This window comes from Bos javanicus, chromosome 22, assembly GCF_032452875.1.
Source record: "Bos javanicus breed banteng chromosome 22, ARS-OSU_banteng_1.0, whole genome shotgun sequence".
In the NCBI taxonomy this organism is placed as follows: domain Eukaryota; kingdom Metazoa; phylum Chordata; class Mammalia; order Artiodactyla; family Bovidae; genus Bos; species Bos javanicus.
The window spans coordinates 57,540,100-57,566,787 of NC_083889.1; the positions used below are offsets into that span (position 1 = coordinate 57,540,100).

General features: G+C 55.7%; 1 protein-coding gene across 7 annotated transcripts in view; it reads right to left on the minus strand.

Annotated features, from left to right (window-relative positions):
* Positions 1–26,688, minus strand: part of FGD5 (FYVE, RhoGEF and PH domain containing 5) — a 121,200-nt gene that overhangs the window by 63,106 nt on the left and 31,406 nt on the right. For all 7 annotated transcript variants that reach the window (XM_061397213.1, XM_061397216.1, XM_061397214.1 and 4 more), the window contains exon 3: positions 389–524. In XM_061397213.1, coding sequence (XP_061253197.1) covers positions 389–524 — 136 coding nt within the window. The remainder of the gene's footprint in view (positions 1–388; positions 525–26,688) is intronic.

Sequence of the window (26,688 nt, forward strand, 5' to 3'; positions counted from 1 at the left end):
TTGCCTTGCCCTTCTCCAGGGGATCTTCCTGACCCAGGGACGGAACCCCAGTCTCCTGCATGGCCGGCAGATTCTTCACCATCTGAGCCACCAGGGAAGCCCTGCCTTGATTCAAGTCAGGCAGCTCTATCCCATGTCCCCCCCAACTGAGGCTCTGGAAGCCCCAGGCTCCAGGGACCCAGGCGGACGTGAGCAGTCATCCCCGCAGCATCCCGTGGCCCCCGTCTGCCGCAAGTCTTCAGGCAGCAGCACCGAACGAGACTTGGCCTCTGTGTCCAGCCAGGGCTCAGCTGTCTGAAAACAGCTCCTTCCGCCGGAGACGGAAGGGATTGGGCCTACCCTCCACCTTCGCGTCTCTGACTCCCCATCTCACCGGCCGCCCGCCTACCTTGTGGGGGAGGGTGGGGTCTCCTGCAGCGCGGTCCTCTTCCTCCTCCGAGCTCCCGCGCTCTTCCTCCGATGTGAGGTCCTCCTTGGGGGCCACTGCCGAGATGGGACAGACCTTGTAGGGCTCGGTGTAGGCGCTGGGGACACAGCAGAGAGACAGGGTCAGAGCTGCCAGTCCAGCCAAGGGATGGCGAACCGGCCAGGGCCCTGCTAACACCACAAGCCATTACCGAGTGCTCTGGGTCTCCCGGGGACCCAGAGACGGGCAAGACCAGGCAGGACCTTCTTCCTGCCCCACCCCCGCCCATCTGTTCTGGTTCACTGGACAGTCCAAGCTCTTCACTGCCTCAGGACCTTTACACATGCTGTTCAAGACAGACCCCTCTCCCCATTAGCTGCAAGGAGACCCGGGTTCAATCCCTGGGTCGGGAAGATCCCCTGGAGAAGAGAATGGCAACCCATGCCAGTATTCTGGCCTGGAGAATGCCAGGGACGGAGGAGCCTGGTGGACTGGCCCCATCACAGCAGCCTCCTTGCTCCCAGCCTCTCTCTCTACACAGCAGAGTGACTGACTGAAAAGACAAACCAGGCCACATCTCACTCTCTTGCTCAAGAACCTTCAACAGCTCCCTCCTGCCTTTGGCAACGTGGTCCCAGATGACTTCCCATAAAATCTCTCTTCATACTAAGAATTCAAGCGTCTCATTAAATTTTTATCAATACTGATTCCTGCCCTCTGGGAATAATGGAAGGATGGATGGATGGAGAAGCGGCCATGAGGAAGGAGTCTCCACTCTCTGGAGTGGCTGGCCAACCCTACTCCAGGCCTTCAACAGGCAGGCTCAGGACCCCTGCCTCAGGCCTGGTCCATGCAGGGGGAAGCATGGCCTGGAGGGTACATCAGGGGAGGACATGAGTGTTAGGCTGTGGTGCAAGGAGAGGCTATTCCTGGCACCAGAAAGACCACGGATATCTCTCTCCAGGTCTGCCCCAAGAAAGACCGGAGTCCTCTGGTCCACATGGGGGCCAAGAGCCAGATGATCAGGGAGAAGCGGCCTGTTCCTGCCTGGACTCCTGGTGCCCTGTGTGTGTGTGTGTGTGTGTAGTGTGGACCTGTGTGTGTGTGTGTGTGTGTAGTGTGGGCTTGCAGCCATGCACAAGTGTGCAGACGCACAGCCCTGACCCAAGCTGGAGCTGTGTGTGTGTGTGTGTGTGTATTTGGGGCTGCAGTCATGGTGGGGGTGTGTGTGTATGTGTGTGTAGTGTGGGCCTACAGTTATGAATCTGTGTGCGGAGGCACAGCCCTGACCCAGGCTGGAGCTGTGTGTGTATATCTGTGTGTGTGTATTTGGGGCTGCAGTCATGGTGGGTGTGTGTGAGTGTGTGTGTGTGTGTGTGTGTAGTGTGGGCTTGCAGTTATGAACCGGTGTGCGGAGGCACAGCCCTGACCCAGGCTGGAGCCAGGACCCGCTCAGCTATCCCACTGCCCGCTCTTCTGGTTCCAGCTCTGCCTTTCTCTTTTTCAAAACAATGGGATGGCCCAAAAGTTCGTTTGGGGTTTTCTGTAACATGCATGGAATCTCATTAAGATCATTAGAAGATTTCTTATCAGAATTTGGAGGATACAAGGTAGAGGGCCAATATATTCAAAATGCTTAAAGAAAAAAACCTGTCAGCTAAGAACCAACCCTGAGTTCCACACAACTGTCCTTCAGAACTGAGCTGGACGCTAAGACATCCCTAAATAAACCTGCAGCAGCTTGTGACAACAAAGTCTGCGCTGCAGGAGGTGTTCGAGGGAGTCCTGAAGAGCGAAACGAAAGAGCAGTGGACAGACCACAAACTCACAGGGAGAAACAAAGGCCACACACGGGCAATCACACAACTGCAACGACGAATTCTACCAGTCAAGGAAGAAGGAATGCCAGCCATCCTAAAAATGTCCCCCCAAAGTTGAAGAGGGAACACTTCCCAACTCATTTCATGAGGCCAGTACTGCCTCCATCCTCCCGGGCAGCGAGTCGGAAACCTGGGTACCTCGGGCCTGAACACTGACCGTCTTCCGAGTTCACCCTCACACCCTCCCCGACTCCACTGGCCTCTCTGTCATCACAGCCTCGGAGCCCAGGCCATCGCTTGCCTGGAGGTCTGTAACACTCGCTTCCACTTGGCGCCCCTTCCCTGGGGCTGCCCTCCCATCTCTTCACCCGGCAGCCAGAGGGATGATCTCAGACCCCGCCTGATCCTACCACCCTCCTGCTGAAACTGTTTGGGGGAGTCCTGCTGCTGGCATTTGGCCTAGCAGCTCAGCCTGCTGGGCGAAGCTCTGCTACCCAGGGGCACGGGAAGCTGGGCATCCTTGCGCCCAGGTGCTGCCATGAAGTCTCCCCAGCATCAGACACTACCAGGTATCCGGGAACTTGGGGGGCTCTGCCTCAAGCCAGGCAAGGGCTGGACTCCTTGCAGCAGACACTGGGGAGACAGCTCATGGATGCCCAAAACTCCAGAGATGGGGAGGGGCTGGCTCAAGGTCACGTGGCAAATGGGGGCCGATACACAAGGCCTCTGCCTACACTTGATCCCATTTAACAGACATGAAGAGAGGGCCCAGTTGGGTTCCCTCAACGCACCACTGCGTGCAGCTGATTCAGGCTGCAAGGGCACATGGGCTTTGCTCTTGTTCTCTGTGCTCTTTTTATTTCCTTTTGGAGCAGCAGCGGGAGAATCCCCATGGACAGAGGAGCCTAGCGGGCTGCAGTCCATGGGGTCACAAAGAGTCAGACACGACTGAGCGACCTAGCACAACTCCCAGCTGGGGCTGCCTGGGTTCAAATCCTGGCCATGTATTACACTACCTTTCTAAGCCTCAGCAGTGCCCAACTCATTGAGCTTCTGGGAGGGGTCAACGAATTATACTGCAAGACGCTCACAACAGTGCCTGGCACATAATAACTCAATAATGGAGAGCCAGGCCAAGCCTCCTTCCCAGCTTGGCTTGGCTGATCACGGCTGCCCCACTTTGGACCAACTGCCGTCTAAAGTCAGCTTGTCTTTAACATCTGCTTCTATTCTGACCTCATCCTGATAACACCCATGAAGTCACAGTATGTATTCTTCTAACAGTTTAAAATAAACCACACGATTATTCATCTATGACGTGTTTGACGACGATGCCCTTGCCCTCCCCTGAAGGTGCACAGACCTTCAGAGACAAACCCAGTGAGCATGGATCCACCATCTGTCCTCAAGCCAACCTCAGCTTCTGGCTAGAAACGTGTCCTGGGCTCTCTTTAATCTACTTCTTCCTCTCGCTTTTGTTTTCTAGAAAGATCTAAGAGGGGAGTCAGGAGACAAGGGCTGGGGTGCTCTCATGATATTCTGGCTCATTAATTTCAGTCCTATTGAGGGACTGTGAGCACAACAGATGGAGGCAAACTGCCATGAAAAATACGCTTTCACAACATAAAAAAGTGACTGTAATCCCACGCCTTGACAGAGTCAATGGAAGCCTTAGTGACAGACCTTATCTTAGACTGGACTCACTAGTTAAATAAGCAAATAAAATAGTCTAGGGCCACTAGTGTCAACAGAACTGCGTCTACACACTTTGATATTTGCCACCAGGCTGGTCTTCAAATCCAGGGGAAGAAAAACACCTCCAAGACATGCTTCCTTAATAACTTCTGCCCAAACGCTCCGACACGCCCTGGAGAGCTCATGTCCTTGGTGAGTAATCTCTTCCTCCCTTGGGGGACAGACTGGGAACCCTCACAGAGGGTTCATCCATTTCCCCAGTTCAGTTCAGTTCAGTTGCTCAGTCGTGTCCGACTCTTTGTGACCTCATGAACCGCAGCACGCCAAGCCTCCCTGTCCATCAGCAACTCCCGGAGTTAACCCAAACTCATGTTCATCGAGTCGGTGATGCCATCCAACCATCTCATCCTCTGTCGTCCCCTTCTCCTCCTGCCCCAAATCCCTCCCAGCATCAGGGTCTTTTCCAATGAGTCAACTCTTTGCATCAGGTGGCCAAAGTATTGGAGTTTCAGCTTCAACATCAGTCCTTCCAATGAACACCCAGGACTGATCTCCTTTAGGATGGACTGGTTGGATCTCCTTGCAGTCCAAGGGACTCTCAAGAGTCTTCTCCAACACCACAGTTCAAAAGCATCAGTTCTGTGCTCAGCTTTCTTTATAGTCCAACGGTCATATCCATACATGACTACTGGAAAATCCATTTCCCCAGTTAATCAATATAAACCTGTGAGACAGGTCCTTTGCACAGCAGGCCCTAGGGAAGGTCTGTGTTTTCAGCTATCTGGTTCCATTCAGACTCTGTACTGTAGGTACTGGTAACACAGTGGTAAACAAACACACACTGTTCCACGGCCTCTCCAGGCGAAATGCCCGTTATAATCATAACGAGGGGGGCTTCCCTGACGGCCCAGTGGCTAAGATCCCACACTCTTAATGCAAGGCGTGAAGGTTTGATCCCTCAGGGAGCTAGATCTCACATGCTGTTAACTAAAGATCCCAAGTGCTGTGATTAAGACCCAGTGCAGTCAAACAAATAAACATCAAATAATAAATAAATAAAAGTTCTGTTTAAAAAACCATAACTAGGTGAGGTGTTGCCTCCAGACACCTTCTCTGGATGCACCGATGTATTACACATGAGAAAGCCGTCTGACCCAAACAGCTCCCGTCTACTCACTCACCCATCCACACACTTTTCACCCATTGTCCGTACAGCCACTCAGCCCACCCTCCCTCCCTCTCTCCACCAGTCCCCCCATCCCTCCATCCACCCACTCGCCTACCCATTCATCTGTCCAACTACCCATCCGCTCCCCCACCCACCTGGCGATCCTTCTATCCATCCAACCCAACCACCCAATCTTCCATTCCCGCACTCACTGACTCACCAAAGGCGAGGCAGCTCCTACTTCAAAAAGCAAGCCCGTGAAGGGATGGAGGACCACTGCAGCACAGTGCAAAGTGCTGGCTGGGAGGACCGGTCCAGAACTCAGACCGCCTGCTGTGAATCCCAGCTCTACCACTTCAAGCAAGTTACTGCAACTTTCCATGTCCATTTTTTTTTTTTTATCTGCAAATCAAGGGTAATGACACATGCTAGGAAAACGGACAAAAATGCCACGTGGTCAGCACTGTTGATTTCGAGACCAAATGGCTTAGAACTTCGGCATCAGATCAAGGAGAGGCACTGTGTGACCTCAGGCAAGGCCTCTCTGTCTCTAAGCCGCAGTGGGGATGACTATCTCGGTTCACTGTGGGCTTCAGTGGGAACAGGATGCGACCTTAATATGCCCCTTTTGGCCAGCCTGCAGAGGGGCCAAGTTTTAAATCCCCAAGACTAGTCTCCACAGGGCTGTGTCCTCCCCCTGGGCTGACTTGTGCTTTAAAGGGAACATAAATTAAAGCTGCTCAGAGCTCGTTACCCTAAACGACCCTCCAAATGAGCACAGTCCTTTCCAGCAGCCTGGAGTCGTAAAAGGACATGAGCACCCACGTGGGGGAACTAGCGCTTTGTAAGCTGGCCCGGGGCGGTCCGGCTCTGCCCGTTAAATCCCACCCGGAGTGACACTCACTGGGAGCCGTAACCCTGAGCACAGCCAAAGGGGCCCCGTAACTCATAAAGCGGGAAGGCTGTCCCCTGCGGGAGCCTCTCCCGGGCGCCTAGGGCCCTCGCTCTGCCCCCGCTGGTGCAGTGACATGTGGGAGGAGCCCAGATTGCAGATGTCACGGCCCCTGGCTCCTCTGAGATAGGCTGGAACCTCCCTGGAGCTCTCCAGCTTGGCGTGGGGGGGCGGGGGGGGGTGGTGTGCAGGGGCTTCAGCACTGAGATCTCTGGGAGCTGGAAAGTTTGAGACAGAGGAGACAGGATGACGGACTCGGCAAATATGACTATCCTCGTTAGTGGGGCGGCTGGAAGAGCTTAGAAGCGGATGGAGGAGAGGGCTGGGTGCAAAGCCAGGGATTTCCAGATCCTCAGACACGAGTCTAACTCTCTGATCTCAGCACCTTCAGAGTTCTCTCAAACATCCCTCCAGACCTTCTCCAGGACACACCTTCTGCCCTGATTATTTCCTGGTCACTCAAACCTGACCCCTCACCAGTCCCCCTTCTTCAAAGGCTCAGAAGTTGTCCTGGATACAGGTGTCACCTGCACTGGGGCTCTGAACCTCAGGCAGTGGAAACCACCCAGGAAGATGGGCTCAGAGACCCGAGAGGCCTGCCTTCACCGCCAACCTGCTGCATGGCCGGCTGGTGGGCCTCAGTCTGTGCATCTGTAAAATGGAGAAGCAGACACCCACAGCTGTGAAAACGGGTGTTAAGACTGGACTGTGTGCGCTCGTTGGCCTGGTTGGGGGGGGGCGGGCAGGCTCTGAGAGCAGCTGCTGCCTGCAGTCTTCTCCTGGCGTGAGCCTCTGCTTCGCTCCCTCTGGAGGGAGCGCGTCCCACACTCAGGGTCAGCCAAGGGAGAGTGCTCGTAATGCTTCCCAGAAGCATGATTGAAGGAGAGGCTCTTCTAAAAGTTCAGTTTCCATTTTGCACTAAGTAGAAACAGCAGTGCATCCCCACTCTCTGTCCTCCGACAGCCACACCCCTCTTCCTCAAGCACACGCCTCAGGGCTTTATAGGGATTTGTTTTCTTGTTGTAACAGGTTTATTGACATGTAATTCACATACCAGAAGGTTTACCCTTTTAAAGGGTACAATCCAGCGCTTTTTAGTATGCTTTTTAGTATAGGCACGGCGCTGTGCAGCCATCACCACTATCTAATTTAGAAACTTTTCATCAACCCCAAACGAAACCATGTACCATTTAGCAATCAGCCACATTCCTCTCCCTCCCCAACCTCTGGCAACCACTCACTCACTTTCTGCCTCCAGTAGTAGCAGTGTTAGTCGCTCAGTTGTGTCCGACTCTTTGCAGCCCCCTGGACTGTAGCCCGCCAGGCTCCTCTGTCCATGGACTTCTCCAGGCAACAATACTGGAGTGGGCTGCCATTTCCATCTCGAGGGAGTCCTCCTGACCCAGGGATCGAACCCGAGTCTCCCGCATGGCAGGCAGATTCTTTACCACTGAGTCACTGGGGAAGCCCATGGCTCTGCCTATTCTAAACATTTCATACGAATGGAATCATACAGTCAAGTCATTATTCTTTTGTGTCTGGCTTCTCTGTTACTACAGTGCGTTCAAGGGCCATGTATCAGTATTGCACTCTGTTCAGTGGCCACTAACACTCCATGGCACGGCTGTGCCACATTCTGCTTGTCCGTCCATCTCTCAAGAGACACTTGGACTTTTTCCACGTCTCAGCTAGCCTGAAGAGTGCTCCTAGGAGCATTCACGTCAGAGTTTTTTGGAGAGGTATGTTTTCATTTCTCTTGGCACACCCAGGTGTGGAATGGCTGGGTCACACGGTATCTCTACGTTTAACATTTTGAAGAACTGCCAGACTATTTTTAGCATAACATCTTGCACTCCACTGCCAGCGCTGAGGGTTCTGATTTCTTCACATCCTCATCCCTACTTGCTACTGTCTGTCTTTGTTATTTTAGCCTTCCTAGTGGCTTTGATGGAGAAGGCAATGGCACCCCACTCCAGTACTCTTGCCTGGAAAACCCCATGGACGGAGGAGCCTGGTGGGCTGCAGTCCATGGGGTCGCTAAGGGTCAGACACGACTGAGTGACTTCACTTTCATTTTCACTTTCATGCATTGGAGAAGGAAATGGCAACCCACTCCAGTGTTCTTGCCTGGAGAATCTCAGGGACAGGGGAGCCTGGGGGCTGCCATCTACGGGGTTGCACAGAGTCGGACACGACTGAAGCAACTTAGCAGCAGCAGTGGCTTTGAAGCGGTTTACGGGGATTGTCAAGGAATTCTGTTCTCCTTGATCACAGGTCAGCCTCTTCCTGACCCAAACAAACACTACAGTAATTCCTATTCAAAGAGAAATGTAAGTATGACTCCCAAGACTTCCTTTACAGAAAATCAAATGAGGTTCAGAGGTACAGGGAGAACACATGACTACCTCTGGAGGCTCTGCAGAGGCCACATAACACGACAGACTGATATAAAGAGGTAACGACAAAAGGAAAACCGTAAGCCAGAGCCCCGGTCTTGCCAGCATGACGTTCTCTCGGGTTCTGGCTTCAGGTAACGGTCTTTGCTTCCTGCAACGTGGCGTGCCGGGGAGGACGTGGGTGAAGAGCTCTGCGTGTCTGGCTCTCAGCAGCGGCCACACTGTGGGCAGGTGGCCCCCCTCGGACCACTGACCCCAGACCCCATCTCTGGGGCCACGGGAGAGGATAACGTTAAAGGTCACAAGGGTTAGGATTCCACTTCCCGAGGTCAGGCCCCAGCTCTGCCCCTTGTCAGCCCAATGCCCTGAGGTCAGCTGCCTAACCTGCCTCAGTTTCCTCACCCGTAAAATGGAGATGCTAACAGCACTTCCCCCTCCAGGGTTTACGAGACAATGCGTGTGCATGAGGCGGGTGGACTGCTCGGCACAGCGCCAGGCAGGTGGATTCGCTACAATCAGTCTGAGCTAGAGGCCAGAACGTCTCAACCCCTTAAGACCCGGTGGTAATCCCACCTCTGTCACCAGCTTGCTGGGTGGACTCTCTCCTCTCCCTAGGCCTGTTTCCTCATCTGCGACACAAGGGAGTCAGAGGTCTTCTGCAGGCCCCACCACCACAATGTTCTGTGAGTTTGTGTCCAAAGGGGTCCCCTGGGAAGCTGAGGGGATCTGTCCCAGTGATTCCTGGCTCATCTCTGCTGTTCTGAGCCGTCACGCGCAGCCAAACCACCACCGCCCTGCCCCCTGCACGCCCCGGTCCCTCCCCATCTCTGCGCCTCTTTCGAGGCTGTTCCAGAATTCCTTCCTGCCTGCCTCCTGCTCCCCTTGCCCCTCACAGTCCAGCCACACACCACCTCTTCCGGGAAGCCTTCTCCGCCTCTCCAGCGAGATGGGGGCTCTCGTCCACAGTTACACGACTGCAGAAATCTGCACCCCTGAGCCAGCTTCCCTACCAGCCACCAGCTCCCTGAGGGCAGGAGTCAGGGGCTCACCGTGTGCTTCAGTGTTGTCCGTGAGTGGCACAGTAGGCACTCGTGTTGAATGACTGTCCACGGAGCTTGGTGACAGCTCAGAGTTCTACTCGGCAAACAAAGGATAGTATACCCTCGAGACGGCAGGCCAAGCCCAAAGGAGAGGTGGCCAGACAAGTCTTAATGCACAGATGAGCTATTCTGCTAATTAGACCATCCTTTAAAAAAGTGTTTTTATTTTTATTCACTTACTTGGCTGTGCCCAGTCTTAGCTGTACATGTGGGATCCAGTTCCCTGACCAGGGATCGAACCCAGGCCCCCTGCACTGGGAGCGTGGAGTCTTAGCCACTGGCTCACCAGGGAAGTCCCGGCCGTACTTTTATACTGCTTTGAGTATGGCTGAAGGTGGGGGTTGGGAGAGCCAACCCCTCCACTGTGGGCTGGATCTGGACATGTGTGCGTGCTCGCTCAGTCGTGTCCGACTCTTTGCGACCCCGTGGACTGTAGCCCGCCAGGCACCCCTGTCCGTGCAATTTTCCAGGCAAGAATACTGGAGTGGGTTTCCATTTCCTCCTCCAGGGGATCTTCCCAACACAGGGATGGAACCCACATCTCCTGTACTACAGGCGGATTCTTTACCACCGAGCCACCAAGGAAGCCCCACATGGACACAGCCGGACAATAATAACGGCAGCAGCAGAGAGACCGAGCCTAGTGATCCTGAGTGCTGTGCTAACGATGTGCCAGGCGCCTGACAAGCCCTTCTCCAGCACCGTGTCCTGCAGGTGTTATGTGCCCATTTCACAGATGAAGAGCTGAGCAGGGACGGGGTGCGTGCAGAGCTGGGGTCTCACCTGAGCGCAGGGACCCTGGCTTCAAAGGCGTCCCCATAACCGCCCCCGACACTGCTTCCACCAGCAGGAGCAGCCCAGGGGGTCGGGCCGGGGCTCGGAGCCCCGCTGCCACCCGCCTCCGGCAGCCGGGAATGCTGAGGCGCTGCAGGGCTACGTGACTCCCTCCGGTCTGCTTCTCCTCCCTCAGCCTCTCCCACCTGGAAGCACACTTAGGCGATCCACACCTGGGCCCACTGCCCTCTGTACCGGCGAGACAGACGTGAAAATGTGCGAGAGGCGCCTGGACACTCCGGGTCCGCAGGGCACCCGACACCAGGTGGGAGGGAGGCGGGGCCGCCCGACACATGTGAACACGCGGGTCCAGTGTGGTTGGAGCCGGACGCCTGGATGGGGGACATGGGGTCCAGACAGAGACCACCGCCCTAAGGTTGAGACCCGGAAGGAAGGGTGACCCAGGTAAGGGCAACAGGCCTGGACCCAGACACCCGAGCACCCGCAAGCTCTTGTCACGTGACTCATCTGTGGCCTCCTCTGCCCGCAGTGGGGAAGGAGCACTTCCAGAGAAATACCGTGCTTTGCCAAAGGCCTCTGAATGCCCCTTGCTTCTCGAGAGCAGAGCTACTGGCTGAGGACAGATGCCTGGGAAATGCCGAGTATCCAGGTAGATGAACTCTCCTCTCCAGGCCCAGCTCTGACCTCCCCCCTTCTTCCAGGAAGCCTTCCCAGCTGCAACCTCACTTCCTCCTCCAGGAAGCCTTCCCAGCTGCGACCTCATCTCCTCCTCAGGAAGCCTTTCCAGCTGTAACCTCACCCCCTCTTCCAGGAAGCCTTCCCAGCTGCAACCTTACCTCCTCCTCCAGGAAGGCTTCCCAGTTCCAACCTTACCTCCTCTAGGAAGCCTTCCCAGCTTCAACCTCATCTCTTCCTCCAGGAAGCCTTCCCAGCTATGACCTCAGCCCCTCTTCCAAGAAGCTTCCCAGGTGCAACTTCATCCCTTCTTCCAAGAAGCCTTCCCACCTGCGAGCTCATTTCCTCCTCCAAGAAGCCTTCCTTGACCACTGAGCAGGTCTACCATGAACCTAATGAGACTTCAGCTTCAGGCCCCACACCTGCATGAGTCCCTCTCACGGCTTTGTAGACTATTTTCTACCCTTCGTTGTACATTCTTCATCTTAAAGAGACTCCCCAAATTACGTACGCTTCAGAATCTGCGCTGCCCGGCCCCGCCTGCCTGCCGAGACCCTGCTCCCCCTCCGGGACCCATGCGCTCCCCTCACTGCTTGTGGCCTTAGCTCTGCACAGCCTTCCCCTCCCTCATCAGCTCCCAGTGCTGAACTCTGCGCACAGCAGGTGCTCCACCAACCTGCTGGTTTTAGCGGGCTCCTGGGGGAAGCGGCTCCAGCCAGAGTGTGCATCCGTGAGTCGACATGGATCTGGGGGTGTCCCCGGTCACAGCTGCCCCCCAGCACGGGCAATGCAATTCCCCACAGGCCGAGCGCCTGCTGTCTGCCCCGTCTCACCCAACATGTCACGCGTGCTGACCGGCTACCCCACCCCCGGTGCGGGGGACACAGAGTGGGGAGGAGATGCCCTTTCTCTGCCCTGAGGCACCCACAGCCCAGCGAGAACACAGACACGGGGGCGCGGAGGGCTGTGAACACAGCAGTTCAGTTCAGTTCAGTTGCTCAGTCGTGTCCGACTCTTTGCGACCCCATGGACCGCAGCACGCCAGGCCTCCCTGTCCATCACCAACTCCTGGAGTTTACTCAAACTCATGTCCATCAAGTCAGTGATGCAATCCAGCCATCTTATCCTCTGTTGTCCCCTTCTCCTAGTGCCTTCAATCTTTTCCAGCATCAGGGTCTTCTCCAGTGAGTCAGCTCTTCGAACCAGGTGGCCAAAGTATAGGAGTTTCAGCTTCAGCATCAGTCCTTCCAGTGAATATTCAGGACTGATTTCCTTTAGGATGGACTGGCTGGATCTCCTTGTAGTCCAAGGGACTCTCAAGAGTCTTCTCCAACACCAGGCTCCCCACTCCAGTATCATGGCCCAGAGGATCCCATGGACTGTATAGTCCATGGGGTCACAAAGAGTCGGACACAACTGAGTGAACACAGCAAAGGGGCCCTAAGCTGTGGGGGCGAGCGTGGGGGTGAGTGGGGAGGGTCACAGGAGGATTCCAGGCCAGGGGAGACCCCAGCCAGTCTCAAGGTTGAACAGGAGACAGAGAGGAAAATAAAAGTTAGGGGAGAGCTCCCAGGAACATCTGCAGAAGGCACCGGAGGAGAGGTGGTGGGACCTGTGTGCCGCAGCGGGGAGGGCGGGGAGGAGGGGCTGGCCAGCGGCAGGCTTGCAAACGCCCCTGGAGTCAGCCTCCCAGGAGGGATGGCAGCCAGCGGAGGTTCTAGCCAGGGAAGGACCCAGGCAGCTGGGAGAGTTCACCCCGGCCACGTGGGAAGACCAGCAGGAGGAGACGGCCTGGGTGGGGACGGGCGAGGCGGGGGCTCACTCAAGTCCGTGGGACAGAAAGAGGTGAAACAGCCAACTATCATTACCCTCGTTTCACAGATGAGAAGACTAAGGCTCCGAGATGCTGGGGGATTTGCTCAGGGTGACGCGGTGAGCAAAGGGTGGCCCCAAGACTCAGATTCAGGTCTTCCCGCCCCGAATAGAACCCGTCTCTCGAAGGGTGAGATCGGGGACGTAAAAGCCACTAAGGCACCTGACGCCTGGCACGGACTCAGAGAGCGCGGTCCCCTTTCCCGTTCCTACTCAGGCTGGGAGAGTACCTCGTGCTCCCTGGGTGCACTTTGACGGAACTCCAGACGCACAGACTTCTCGGGCACGCTGTGTAGCATAAGCGAGGCCAGCCTGTCCTCCCTGGGTCACGGGGCTGGCCGGCCCGTCTGCCCTCAGTCTCACAGATGGGCTGCACCAGGGCCGTGAGCACTGCTGTGGGTTTCTGGGGCTGCAGCACACCACCCACTTAACAGGTGCGGAGACTGAGGCCCAGAGCAGAAGGACTGCTGTCGCCCAGCTCAGGGCTCTCTTTTCCCTTGCTCATCAGGAGCCTCCCTGGGGAGGAGGGGTGGGCTGGTGGGGGTGGGGGTGGGTGGTTTGGGAGGCCGGCAGGGTGTGGCGTCCTGGAGGAAAGAGGCCAGGGAGGGGCAGGGCTGCCCGGGAAGTGGGACCTTTCCCTTCAGCAACAACAAAAAGCCTCGTCCTTGGGGTGCGGAGAAGGGCCCCGCCCTCAGCCCCTCCAGCCAGGCCAAGACACATCTTCCAGGCCCCCTCCACCCACCTCCCAGCCTTGTCCTGCATTTCCTGTAAACACCAGCACTTCCTCTGGGGGGAGGGCCTGGCGGTGTTGGGGGGTGGGGGGGCCACACCCGGCAGCCTTTGAGCCCAGCACACAATGGCTGGCCCCTCCAACAGCCCGGGCCTTCCCTGCGACCCAGAGAAATGCCACCCTTGGTGAGAACTGGACGGTCCGATGACACTCCCCTGGCGCAGGCAGGGCAGGGCAAGTCTGCAGGGCCACGCAGGGTCTCCTCACCCCGCACCAGCCCCTTCCACCCTGACTGCCGTGTGTTCAGTCCTAGAGGTGAGGGTGCTGGTCAGGAGCACAGAGTCTGAGGCCAGCCTGCCTGGGTTTCCAAAAACCTGGTTCTCTGCTGCTTAGCAGCCGGGCAACCACCTCCGCCTCAGTTTTCTCATCTGTGAAATGGGGGAGAATAATAGTGCCGGTCTCAACGAGTCACTGTGAGGATTCAGTGAGCTGACGAGGGCTTCCTTGGTGGCTCAGACAGTAAAGAATCGGCCTGCCAGCAGTGGAGTCGCAGACACAGAGAAGAGACTTATGGACAAGGGCGTGGGAGAGGAAGCAGAGGGCGAGATGTACGGAGGAAGTGGCGTGGAAGCATATACACTACCATATGTAAACCAGACAGTCAGTGGGAATCTGCTGCACGACTCGGGGAACTCAAATGCGGCCCTGTAACGACCGAGAAGGGGGGGAGACGGAGGGAGGTGGGGGGGAGGTTCAAGAGGGAGGGGACATATGTATACCTGCGGCTAATTCATGCTGTTGTGTGACAGAAATCAAACCAATTCTGTAAAGCAATCATCCAGCAATTAAAAATAAATAAATGTAATTAATAAAAAAGAATCTGCTTGCCAATGCAGGAGAGCCAGGTTCGATCCCTGGGTCGGGAAGATCCCCTGGAGGCGGAAATGACAACCCACTGCAGTGTTCTTGCTTACAGAACCCCATAGACAGAGGAGCATGGCAAGGTTGCAGTCCACGGGGGCGCAAAGAGCCAGACACGACTGAGCAACTGACCGAGGTTCAGTGAGCTGCGTGTACAATATACATTCTATACAGCACCCAGGGCAGGAGCTGGGGTGTAGTAGCTATGTTATTGTTGCTGTTTTAAGTGTTTACTGACCGCTCCGTCCAGGACAGACCCACGTCTTCAGGTTACAGCTCCCCAGAGGCAAGGCCACTCCCCTCCCCTGTGTGTTAGTCTCCTCACCTCCAAAGTCAAAGTGTCAGTTGCTCTGTCCTTTCCGACTCTTTGCGACCCCAGGATACTGCAGCCCGCCAGGCTCCTCTGTCCATGGGATTCTCCAGGCAAGAACACTGGAGTGGGTTGCCATGCCCTCCCCCAGAGGATCTTTCTGACCCAGGGATGGAACCCAGATCTCCTGCACTGCAGGCAGATTCTTGACCGTCTGAGCCACAAACAGCTCTATATCTCTGAAAAGGGCAATTAAAACCCCTGTTCTGCCCACCTCCTGAGTTGTCAGGAGATCTAACGAGACAGGAAAGCATATCAACATGTTTCAGGCAGAAGCCGGCATTCCCAAGCAGATCATCCCCAAATCTCATCTTTGATGATGAACTCTGAAAATTCTTTCTGGACCAAGTTAATGTTACAGCTACACCGAGAGCTTCCCGCGTACCAGGCCTCAGCCAAGCCCCCACCTGTGTGACCTCCCAGGACTCTGGAGACGGGCCCACGAGAGGGTGTGAACATCGCACATCACGGACGATAAAACCGAGGCCGAAGATAAAACCGAGGCTTCGGCCTAACGTGTGTACGTGTGTTGCTCAGTCGCTCAGTCGTGTCTGACTCTTGGCAACCCCCACCGACCGTAGCCCGCCAGGCTCCCCTGGTCCATGGGATTTCCCAGGCAAGAACACTGGAGTGGGATGCTGTTTCTTCCTGCAGGGGAGCTTCCTGACCCAGGGACGGAACCTGTGTCTCTCGTCGTCTCCTGCACTGGCAGGCGGATTCTTCACCACTGAGCCACCTGGGATGCCCTTCACCCTAATACCCCATGCCTTAGAAACGGGCTGCACAGGACTTCCTCACCACCCAGCTACGGTTTGCACAGCACTTTACAGTCTGCAAACACCTCAGTGGACACTCCCCACGAACCTGTGAGGTGGGCATCATCACCTCCAGGGAGGAGAGGAGAAAACGAGACCAGAGAGCCCCAGCGACCTGCCCCGGGGGTCCCACAGAAGAGAGCAGAAACGAGACTAGAACGCGTGCCCGGCCCGAGCTGAGAGCTCTCCCTACGCTTGACAACGCCTGTTGCCCAGATGGCAGTGGTGGGTCCCAGCCCGGGATCAGCCCCAGCAACCCCAGGTGCCATGTGAGAAGTTCTAGGGGCCTATGGCCCGGTATCTGGAAGTACTGATGAACCACACAGCTAAGCCTGCTCTGTGTGTGTGTGTGTGTGTGTGCGTGTGTGTGTGTGTAACTGCTTTGAAATACAGGTTCTGGGCTGCAGTGTCAGCTGGCACCGCCCACCCCCCATATGCCCAGGACAGAGACTATGGGAGAGGAAGGCTGGGGAAACCGCCGTCCCATAGGCCATCCTGGCCCAGGATGAAAGAACGTACTGGAAAAGAGGCAACCAGCTGGAAACAGAACCCTTGGGGATGGCATAGCCCGGCATGCTCCTCCCTCAGCCCCACCCTCACGAACCCGGCTTTCAGGTCTGCGTGGTGGTGGGGGCCCGTCCGTGGGGGGTGGTCTGCTCCCAGGCCAGTCGAAACATATTCTTCCATGTGAAGGTCAAACCACACAGCCGGGTTCAATGATGAGTTTGTCCCCAGTGGGTGATTCAGGTGAGACGCCTTCTGTGAAACAAGCTGGAAGCACTATCAATCAGCGAAGCGTTTTCATAAGATTCGTCTTCACCAAAAGACTCTATGGGCTTCCCTGGTGGCTCAGATGGTAAAGAATCTATCTGCCTCCAATGCAGGAGATCCAGGTTCGATCCCTGGGTCGGGAAGATCCTCTGGGGAAGGGCGTGGCAACCCACTTCAGTGCTCTTGGCTAGAGAATCCCATGGACAGAGGAGCCTGGCAGGCTACAGTCCACGGGGTCACAGTTGGGCAGGCCTGAGAGACTAACCCTTTCACTTTATTTCCCTTTACTGAAGGAAACCGCAGGCTCTTTTCCAGCCCCAAAGCCAGCCTCATCCCAACTCCTCAGCCCTCATCCTTCTCCTCTCCCTGCCGGACCACCCCACCTCCAGCTTCAGTCTCAGCCCCTCTCCAGACTCTGGATTCATCCTGTCCCTGGTCAGGGAGGACCTGGGGGATTCCGTTCAGCTCCATGGGATCTGAACACGAAGCGCATCCAGGCAGCGTTCCAACTGCAGCGACTGTAAGACAGGAGGGTGATTGCCGTGCCAGGGCCCGCCATGACCATGCTGATCCGGGTGAATCCACCTTGTAACCAGTCCACCCTAAAGGATCCAACTAGCCCATCCTAACGGAAATCAGTCCTGAACATTCACTGGAAGGACTGATGCTGAAGCTGAAACTCCAATACTTTGGCCACCTGATGTGAAGAACTGACTCATTGGAAAAGACCCTGTTGCTGGGAAAGATTGAAGGCAGGAGGAGAAGGGGACGACAGAGGATGGGATGGCTGGATGGCATCACCGACGCAATGGACATGAGTTTGAGTGAACTCTGGGAGTTGGCGATGGCCAGGGGGTCCTGGTGTGCTGCAGTCCATGGGGTCCCAAAGGGTCAGACACAACTGAGCGACTGAACCGAACTGAATTGACCCTGCAACCCCACTCCGGGCTCTGGGAACCTGTTGTGCTAAACCCTCTCACCTCCTAGGCTCAGGAGTCCCGCCACCTTCATCCCAGCTGCACCACCTGTTCCCACACTCCCTGGGCCTGAGAAACTTCCCGAGCCTCCGCGAGCACGAAGAGGAACCGACAGATAAAAGTGCGACGATGCCACGGCCTTGGGTGGGAGACAAGGACCCTGTCCCTGGTGGTACTCAAACTCCGGCTGGTTGAGGACGAAGCGCCCAGTGAGCGGCAGGGCGGCCCCATCTCAGAAGTCCCTTCCAACCCCTAAGTGACTGACTTTACTAGTTTTTAATCCACGCTTCCCAGAGTGAAATAAGTTAGGAGCCGATGGGGCCAGCACGTGGAGGACGACTTCAGAACACAGCTGGATGGCACCTTTCCTGCAGTCCACCCCGGTCCACAGGGTGGACAGGGAACTCGCTGTCGGCCTTCAGAACATTCAGCATGGAAAGGGCCTGGGGTGGGGTGAGAGGCATCACGAGGGGTCTGTGGACAAGTGACAGAAAAGGAAAACAAAACCAAGTCCCCCACCCACCCCAAAACTAAAAAAGCTCTAGGTCTGAGTGAGCTGAGGAAGAATTTCTTTGGAACCTGGGCTGAGGTTGACACCTGTCGTTTCCCAGCTACTCCAAACCCAGATGTAGGGACATCCCTACACACCTTAGAAGGTAATGAGGCGCCAGTCCTGGGTTACCGCAAATGACCAGACCAACAGCAGCCAGGGAAGAGCAGGGGTGAGGGAAAGACTTTTCAGAAAGAAAAAACAACAACAAAAAAACCCCGGCACAAACAAAGGCACGGAGACAGGAGTGTGGCCTGTCTAGGAGATGTGCATTCAGGCCCAGCTCTGCACCAGCCCTTCGGAGACACTGTCTTTTAGTCTCCCCAGCAAGCCGAAGCGGCAGGGCTATTGGCTCTGAGGGGCAGAGACGTGAAACCAGGAACCTCAGACCACACGGCTGCGGAATGGTAGCCGGAGTTTTAAACTAAGTCTCTCCGAGACAACAGCAAGGTGCTCAGGCAGTGTGACCTGCATCTCCCTGTCCAGGCTGGCCGTCCCCACTTCCCCTGACCCTCCCTTTATGTAAACACAGGCGTGCCAGCCAGGTCCCAAGACTGCCTGCCCTCGGGGGTGGACCGGACCAAGGGGAGGCGACTTCTTCATGCCCCTAGTTAAGGAGAAGTCAGATACATAGAGAAGCATTTCTAAGGTGCACTGGGGAACTTGGTCTGTTATAAATGCAGATTCCTGGGCCACAGCCTGTGGGTCAGAATCTCTGGGTACAGGTCCTAGAAAACTGCACTTTGATAGTTGTTTTTTTCCCCAAAGGCATAGGAGGAGTTGAGAACCGCTACAGCTAAGAGGGTCAGGAGACTCTGGTTCAAAGCCCAGCTCCCCTAGCCATGCAACCCTGGGCAAGCCACTTCCGCTTCCCGAGCCTCAGTTTCTCCATCTGTCAGGTGGGAATCCCTTCGCTCCAACTCATGTGGTTGCTGCGGGCATGGAAGGAAGTCAGGGAAGCTCGTGGGGTGTGCCCAGGTGTGGACCCCGAGAGACCAGTGTGCCTTCCAGCCACCAGACTGGCCCTCTGTCCTGAGGGCGAGGGGCAGTCGGGGGTGGTAGGGTGGACCCCACACCCCCGCGTCAGGGCAGGCGGGCCGCCTGCCATCCAGATGGTGCTCTGCGTGCAGGTCTGTGCAGAGCCCTGGGGCACAGAGCTGTCTGCAGCCAGGCCTGACTCAGCCCTCAGGAGAGCGCCTACAGAGGGAAGGGGGAGAGGGGTCCTCCCATTTCAAGGCCAAGAGGAAAAGATCACAGCAGGGAATTCTGGCTCAGCACACCAGCCTAACTCTCCTCCCAGCTAAAAGCTCCCTTTCAGTAGTGCCCGCGGGGGACAGTCTCCCAGCGGCAGAGACCCCAAGGGCTCCTTGGCTGTTGAGCACAGGACGACTCAGTTCATCTCTGGGCAGTTCACATGTACGGAGACCCTGCTGTGTGCCAGGGGGCTTGCTAAGTTCTGGAGGGGGACCCTCCCTTTCATGGAGAGCCGGAGTCTGAAAAGGAAACACATAAATCAAGCAAAATGTCAAACATGAAAAACAGGCAACTCGATTTAGATTATTGCTTTCAAGGAGTCAATTCTCAGGGTTTTTACAAACAAGAATAAGAAATGTAAGACTTCATTTGATACATATAACTAACTCTAAAAAACAGAATTAAAATAAAAAAACGTTAATAGCAGGGAGAAAGCACAGCACAGAGGCTTAAGGGGGGCAACGCCTCGGACAAGGGGGCACCGTGGACAGTGGGGCCAGGGTCCGACGGCCAGCCTCCTGTCAGCCACCTGCCCCCACCTGTTTGCCCACCCAGCCAGCACCCACCCTCACACCCGCACATAGCCCTGCGCCTGCAAGACCCCTGCGAACACGAGGACGAGGAGAGGGGCCTGCTCACTGGGTGTGCGGTGCAGGGGACCTTCAGCCAGGAACAGGCACACAGCTCCAAAACGGGGAAGGCTGCAGAAAGAGCTCCGGGCCGTAAGAGGAGAAGGGAGAACCTGCTGGGAAAATTCAGACGACGTGAGAGATGCCACTAACCGCCAAAAAAAGATACAACGAAGGCTTCAGGGGGAAGGTGGCGCTGGAAACAGGCTGAACGGTGCCCCTGGGAACGAGAACGTGCGGGAAGATGAGCAGAGCAGCTGGGACAAAAGCGACCACGTGGGCCAGGGCTCAGAAGTCTGATGCTCAGGAGGAGTGTGGGGACAGAACGCGGTTGAGGTGCGGAGCAGAGCTGTCAGGAGGAGAGGGTCCTGACAGGTGTGCCGGGCCTTGAGTGGGCTCCGGGGCCAAGCCTCAGGGCTGGAGGCCTCTGTGACGGCCATGCCCGTGCTCCGGTGGCGGGGAGAAGGCCACTCTGAGAAGTGCCTGGCCCCCCACAGAGAAGCCCTTCCCAGCCCCAGGGAGCAGCGGGTCTCTAGGTGCCTGTGATGCTGAGGCTGGACCGGGAGGGGAGAGGCTGAGGGAGCCCCTAGTGGCACAGGGCGGAGGGGCTGCTGTGATTGCCGCTCCAGCATTTTGAGGACACCTTTGGTTTTCAACTCAGAGATGTTTCTCTGGATCCTGGAAAGCTACAGCGGCTCAAGCCAATGCCTATTCAGGAAAAAAGTCCCCCACCCCCACAACTTAGCTGTCAGGCTGAGCTACAGAGATGCAAGCCCAGTGCTCAGATGTTAGCAGCTGCCCAAGTCCTCTTTGGGAAAAAAGGACTGCGGAGAGCCAGGGCCTGGGACCCCAACACGCTTGGGGGTGGGGAGTCTGAGACCCTAACACACTTGGGAGTGGGGGGGTCTGGGACCCTAACACACTTGGGGGTGGGGGGGTCTGGGACCCTGGCACACTTCAGGATGGGGGGGTCTGAGACCATGGCACACTTTGGGGTGGGGGGCCTGGGACCCTGGCACACTTGGGGGTGGGGGGGTCTGGGACCCTGGCACACTTCAGGATGGGGGGGTCTGAGACCCTGGCACACTTTGGGGTGGGGGGCCTGGGACCCTGGCACACTTCGGGGTGGGGGGCCTGGGGCCCTGGCACACTGCAGGGATAGGGTGAAGGGGGTTCTAAAGCTCTGAGCAAAGCACACTCAGGTGACTGGGAGGCAGGCTGGAGAGAGCTGTTTGGGGGGCAGGGACCCCTTAATCTTATCCATGAGGTCACACTGTCTGGTCCCTGGCGATCAGCTTCCTCTTACACCCAGATCCGCAGGTGATGCCCCGGGGACCACACCCTGCATCCTCTCTGGATAAGGCGGAAAGGGCAGAGGTGGGTGATAACCATGTCCTTCAATGTCTGAGTCCCCCCTGTCTTTTCTGGAATCTTATCCTAAAAACACACGTCTTCTCCTTAACTAAGCCTGTTCATCTCCTTCCACCCGGGTCCAGCAGCCCCTTCCGTGTCTCACAATCCTGAATTATTCACACCGACCATAATCTGATACCAGCCAGGGCAGAGCGGCATTGAACCCGGGCCGCCGGGAGCTCAGCGTCAGAGGCTGCCGGCACCTCCCACCAGCGCCGAGGGTCACGCTTTTGTTAGCAATCCTCACGAGCACTCCTCTTAGATGGGACCAACGGGGCAGACCCTCTGGACAGCACCCGGTCTCCAGCCACCTCTCCTGTGGAAATGACCCAGTAAACACAGAAAAGCTTCCACTATGAACACGGCGACCTGAGCACGCTTTGATGCAGCAAGTGATTGCCGAGGCCCCGTACACACGGCGGAAGGGAACGAGTGGGCCAGCTGGGGGCACAACCACCCAGAGGGAGTGCCTGTGCAGTCACTTGGCACTGCCGTACTCCCAGAGCCCAACAGACGCGCTCCTTACTGCTTTCATTAATCAAGCAAATCATTTAATACAATATGCTTTTGAACTGTGGTGTTCGAGAAGACTCTTGAGAGTCCCTTGGACTGCAAGGAGATTCAACCAGTCCATTCTAAAGGAGATCAGCTTTGGGTGCTCTTTGGAAGGAATGATGCTAAAGCTGAAACTCCAGTACTTTGGCCACCTCATGCGAAGAGTTGACTCACTGGAAAAGACTCTGATGCTGGAAGGGATTGGGGGCAGGAGGAGAAGGGGACGACAGAGGATGAGATGGCTGGATGGCATCACTGACTCGATGGACACGAGTCTGAGTGAACTCCGGGAGTTGGTGATGGACAGGGAGGCCTGGCGTGCTGCGATTCATGGGGTCGTGAAGAGTCAGACACGACTGAGCAACTGATCTGATCTGATCTGATCTGCAGTTATAAAACAAAGTGAAAGTGTTTGCTGCTCAGTTGTGTCCAACTCTTTGCAACTCCATGGACAGTAGCCCACCAGGCTCCTCTGTCCATGGGATTCTCCAGGCAAGAATACAGGAGTGGGTTGCCATTTCCTCCTCCAGGGGATGTTTCCAACCCAGGGATGAAACCCAGATCTCCTGCACTGCAGGCGGATTCTTTACTGTCTGAGACACCTGGGAAGCTAAGCAAGGTCACAGAGTTTATGCACAATGTAGTCCATCCCTGTTAAACCCTAGATACAGTCACATAAGGACCAGATACAACCCAGTGGTAGGCCTGATTATGTCAGTCAAGACTGACTTTTTTTTTAAACCTTCACATAGCATTCATGTAAGTATGCACATGTGTACATAAAGTTATTAACGGCAGCGTTTTCAGAAGAGTATAAGACTGGAGACAACCTCGATGCCCATCAATGGTGAAAGTGGAAGTCGCTCAGCTGTGTCCGACTCTGCAACGCCGTGGACTATACAGTCCGTGGAATTCTCCAGGCCAGAATCAATAGGCGGCTCGATACTGGCGCCCCTTGCAGTCATTAGAAGAATGGGGGCAGGACTTCCCTGGTGGCGCAGTGGATAAGAACCTGCCTGCCCACCAGGGGATACAGGTTTGAATCCCACATGCCTCGGAGTGACTAAGCCCCTGAGCCACAACTCCTGAAGCCCCCACGCTCTAGGGGCCGTGAGCCACAACTTCTGAAGCCTGAGCGCTTCGACGCCATGCTCCACAAGAGAAGACACCCCAGCGAGAAGCCTGCGAACCCCAACCAAGAGAAGCCCCTCCTCGCCACAACTGGAGAAAACCCCCACATAGCGATGACAACCGAGTGCAAACAAAAATAATACAGAAATAAATACTTCTTTAAAATGAAGAGGGGGGGCAGATCTATGTGCCCTGAGCGGGAACAGTGTCTGTCAATGTCAACAACGTGACCAAAGCAGGGTCAGGAAGGATGTATTTAGCATGCTTCCATTTATGTTCAGAAGCAGTCAAGGATGGGCGTGTGTGTGTGTGTGTCCGCTCCTGCATGTCTGCACACCCTAAAACATCTTGGGAGGAGCTGGACAACAGGAGTTTGGTGGTGTGAGATCTGATTTTCTGCCACAGATCTAAGTTTCTGAAGTGCACTTTACGTTCTACAAAACATGTTAAAAATTATTTTTGAGCCAAAATGAACCGGTCAAATTTCTCTTCCCAGAGAAAGATTACCCCAACAGCCTGGTTTCCTCCCTGTGACCAGAATTCTGGCCTTTGTACTGACCCTGTGACCCTGTGCTGGGCCACCCACGGTGGGCTCCTCGCCTCTCGCCCTGTGAACACTGGTCAGTTAATCAGATTAGTGTGGGGTGGGGGTCGGGTATTCCAGATGAAAAGGATGAGGTCTGGGCCGTCAAACCTCCCTGGGCCAGGGGCGAAGGGCACAGAGGTCTTGGGGACTCAGACTGCAAGTCCGGCTACTATCTGCAAACAGTTCCAAGCTTAGAAAACGCTTTTCACAAACTGTTCCCGCCGCACCTTCACAACAAGTCTACAGGGTTCACAGTAGTATCTCCACATCACAGCGGAGAGGACCTGGGGGCGAAATAAATTTCCGAATGCTGCTCAGCTAGAAGGGGGCAGATCCGACCTGAGAGTCTGCACCACTGCCTCCTGACGGTGGAGCAAGAGGAGGTGCTGCAGACGCACGTCAACAGACCCTGCTCGTGTCAAACATCGCTCAAGTCCTACTGGAATAAATCCTTTTCCCTCCGTTTCAACTAAATTCCCTATTGCTTCTAATCCATGGACACAAAGCTGCTCAAATGTTTTCTCCCAACGCCCGGAAGACAAGGCATTCTAGCCGCTTCAGTCAGCCGCTTCAGCAGCAGGGTGCGGGGGGTGGGGGCTGGCAGCCTGATTCTGTTGTGACCCCCCCCAACCCCGTCTGTAGTTTGGGGGAGAGGGGATGAGGCTCCCTGGAATGTCAGAGGATTCTACTCTCCACTTGCTCCCGGTTTGAGCGGGAATGTGTGTACCTGGTATTTGGGGAGCAAACGGTTTCTCTAGTTCCCCAGATTCACAGCTGCCGAGGAATGAAGCCCTGGGATGCAGGACACACACAGCCTTGTGTCGTTGTTGTTCGGGTGCTCAGTCGTGTCCGACTCTTTGTGACCGCAGGCGCCACGCCAGGCTCCTCCATCTTCCACTACCTCCTGGAGCTTGCTCAAACTCATGTGCACTGAGTCAGTGATGCCATCTGACCATGTCATCCTCTGTCGCCCCCTTCTCCTCCTGCCCACCATCTTTCCCAGCATCAGGGATCTTTTCCGGGTCTGCTCTTCGCATCAGGGGGCCAAAGTATTGGAGTTTCAGCTTCAGCATCAGTCCTGAATACTCGTTGGAAGGATTTTTAGGATTGACTGGTTGTATCTTCTTGCGGTCCAAGGGACTCTCAAGAGTCTTCTCCAGCACCATGCTTCAGAAGCTATCAATCCCTCAGTGCGCAGCCTCCTTTGGAGCCCAAGAAAACCATCTGTCACTGTCACCGGATGGCATCGCCGACTCAGTGGACATGAGTCTGAGCAGACCCGGGGAGACAGTGACGGACAGGGAGGCCTGGCGTGCTGCAGTGCGTGGGGCCGCAGAGAGTCGGGTACAACTGAGCAGCTGAACAACAGCTCCCTTAGGGTCCCACCCCCACTTCCGTAGGTGACTACTAGAAAACCATAGGTCTGACTACGTGCATCTTTGTTGGCAAAGTGATGTCTCTGCTTTTTGGAACACTGTCTAGGCTTGCCATAGCTTTCCTTCCAAGGGGCAAGCATCTTTTAATTTCACCATCCACGATGATTTTGGAGCCCGAGAACTTGTCACTGCCAGAGCCTTACCCACACTCACTGAGAGGGTTTAGACGATGAGATCTGGGACTTCTGAGCCGATGAGATTCAGAAGAGATCTGCTGAGCTGACGCTGTCATGGGATGAGATCTCCGGGGGCCGTGGGATGGAGCGAACTTTGCATTTAGGATGAACATGAATCTCTGCAGGTCAGAGGGTGAACTGCCTTGCTTGGTACCTTGGTTTTGGCCTTGTGAGACTCTAAGAGCAGTACCCAGCCCAGCCTACCAGATTTCTGACCTACAGAACTGAGAGATGTTAAAAAGTGGACTTTGGGTGGGAGGTGGGAAAGAGGTTCAAGAAGAAGGGGACGTGTGTATGCCTATGGCTGATTCATGTTGATGTATGGAAGAAACCAACACGACACTACCTTATTCAATACAAATGCAGTGCAATACAAAACTACTATATTCCAGTTAAAAATGGATAAATTGAAAGAAAAAGCAGACATTGTCTTAAGCCAAGAAATGTGTAATAAACCGTGATGATGGCAACAGAAAACTAATAAGTCATCTCGGAAGTCACTTCCCTGAATCCTTCGCTTTTCCAATCGGGGAAACTGAGGTCCAGAGGGCAGAATGCAGGTTCCACTGCAAGAGGCAGAGACAGAGGGAGCCACAGGGCCTAGGGCCCCTGGCTGGCTCCCAGGGGCAGGCAGGGCTCTGTGCCCCAACCACACTGCGGAGCGAGTGAGCGCCTCTGCGAACGGCATCATCAGCCTCTTCCGACACGGTGATTCCGAGAGCCCGCAAGCGGTCCCGGCTAGCCTCCATCTCCGTGAGAGGAGAGTCCACCCGGGCTAGACTCAGGCCAAAGAGAAACGGGCAGGGCAGGGGCAGGGTTAGGGCAGAGGCCGACTCAGAGGCCAGTATTCTAGTTCCCCGGCCAAAGCTGCCTAGATAACAGTGCCACCCCACCCCCACCCCGAGCCACCAATTAGCTCCAATTGGCCTATTCAAAGGGCACAAATTCTCACCTGCCGCCCAGGCTTCTAATCCACGGAAGCACCATGAGAATGGAGCCCTGTGAGCTGAGCAGTGGCCCCTCTAGAGATAACTGGGAGGCAGGTCAGACCCCAACCTCCAAACACACTGTCACATCCACCCTTCCCCTGCCCCACTGTGGGGACAAGAGTCTCACATAATCCCAGGTCAGGTCGATGGAGGCTGGAGAAGGCAGGGGCGGTCTGATGAAGGTGGCTGCAGCAGGGAGAACTCAGGCTGGGGTCCCACCCAGCACCCACCTCGCTCAGCCTCTGCAGCTCCCTGCTGCCCTGCGGAACCGCAAGCTTTCGGTCACTCCCTGTCGCAGACAACCTGGCCACTGTGCCCGGGTCTTGTCTCTGGACACCCTGAGCCCTCTCTGACTCTGTGCCTTGCTTGGAACGCCTTTTCCATGCTTCCTCACCTTGCAAATACTTACACGCCCTTCAAGCCCAGCTACAAGGCCCAATTTGCATCCTGGAAACTCCTCAGGGAAGCCCATCTTCCACGCACTTGGTGGCTCCTTCTAAGCTTCC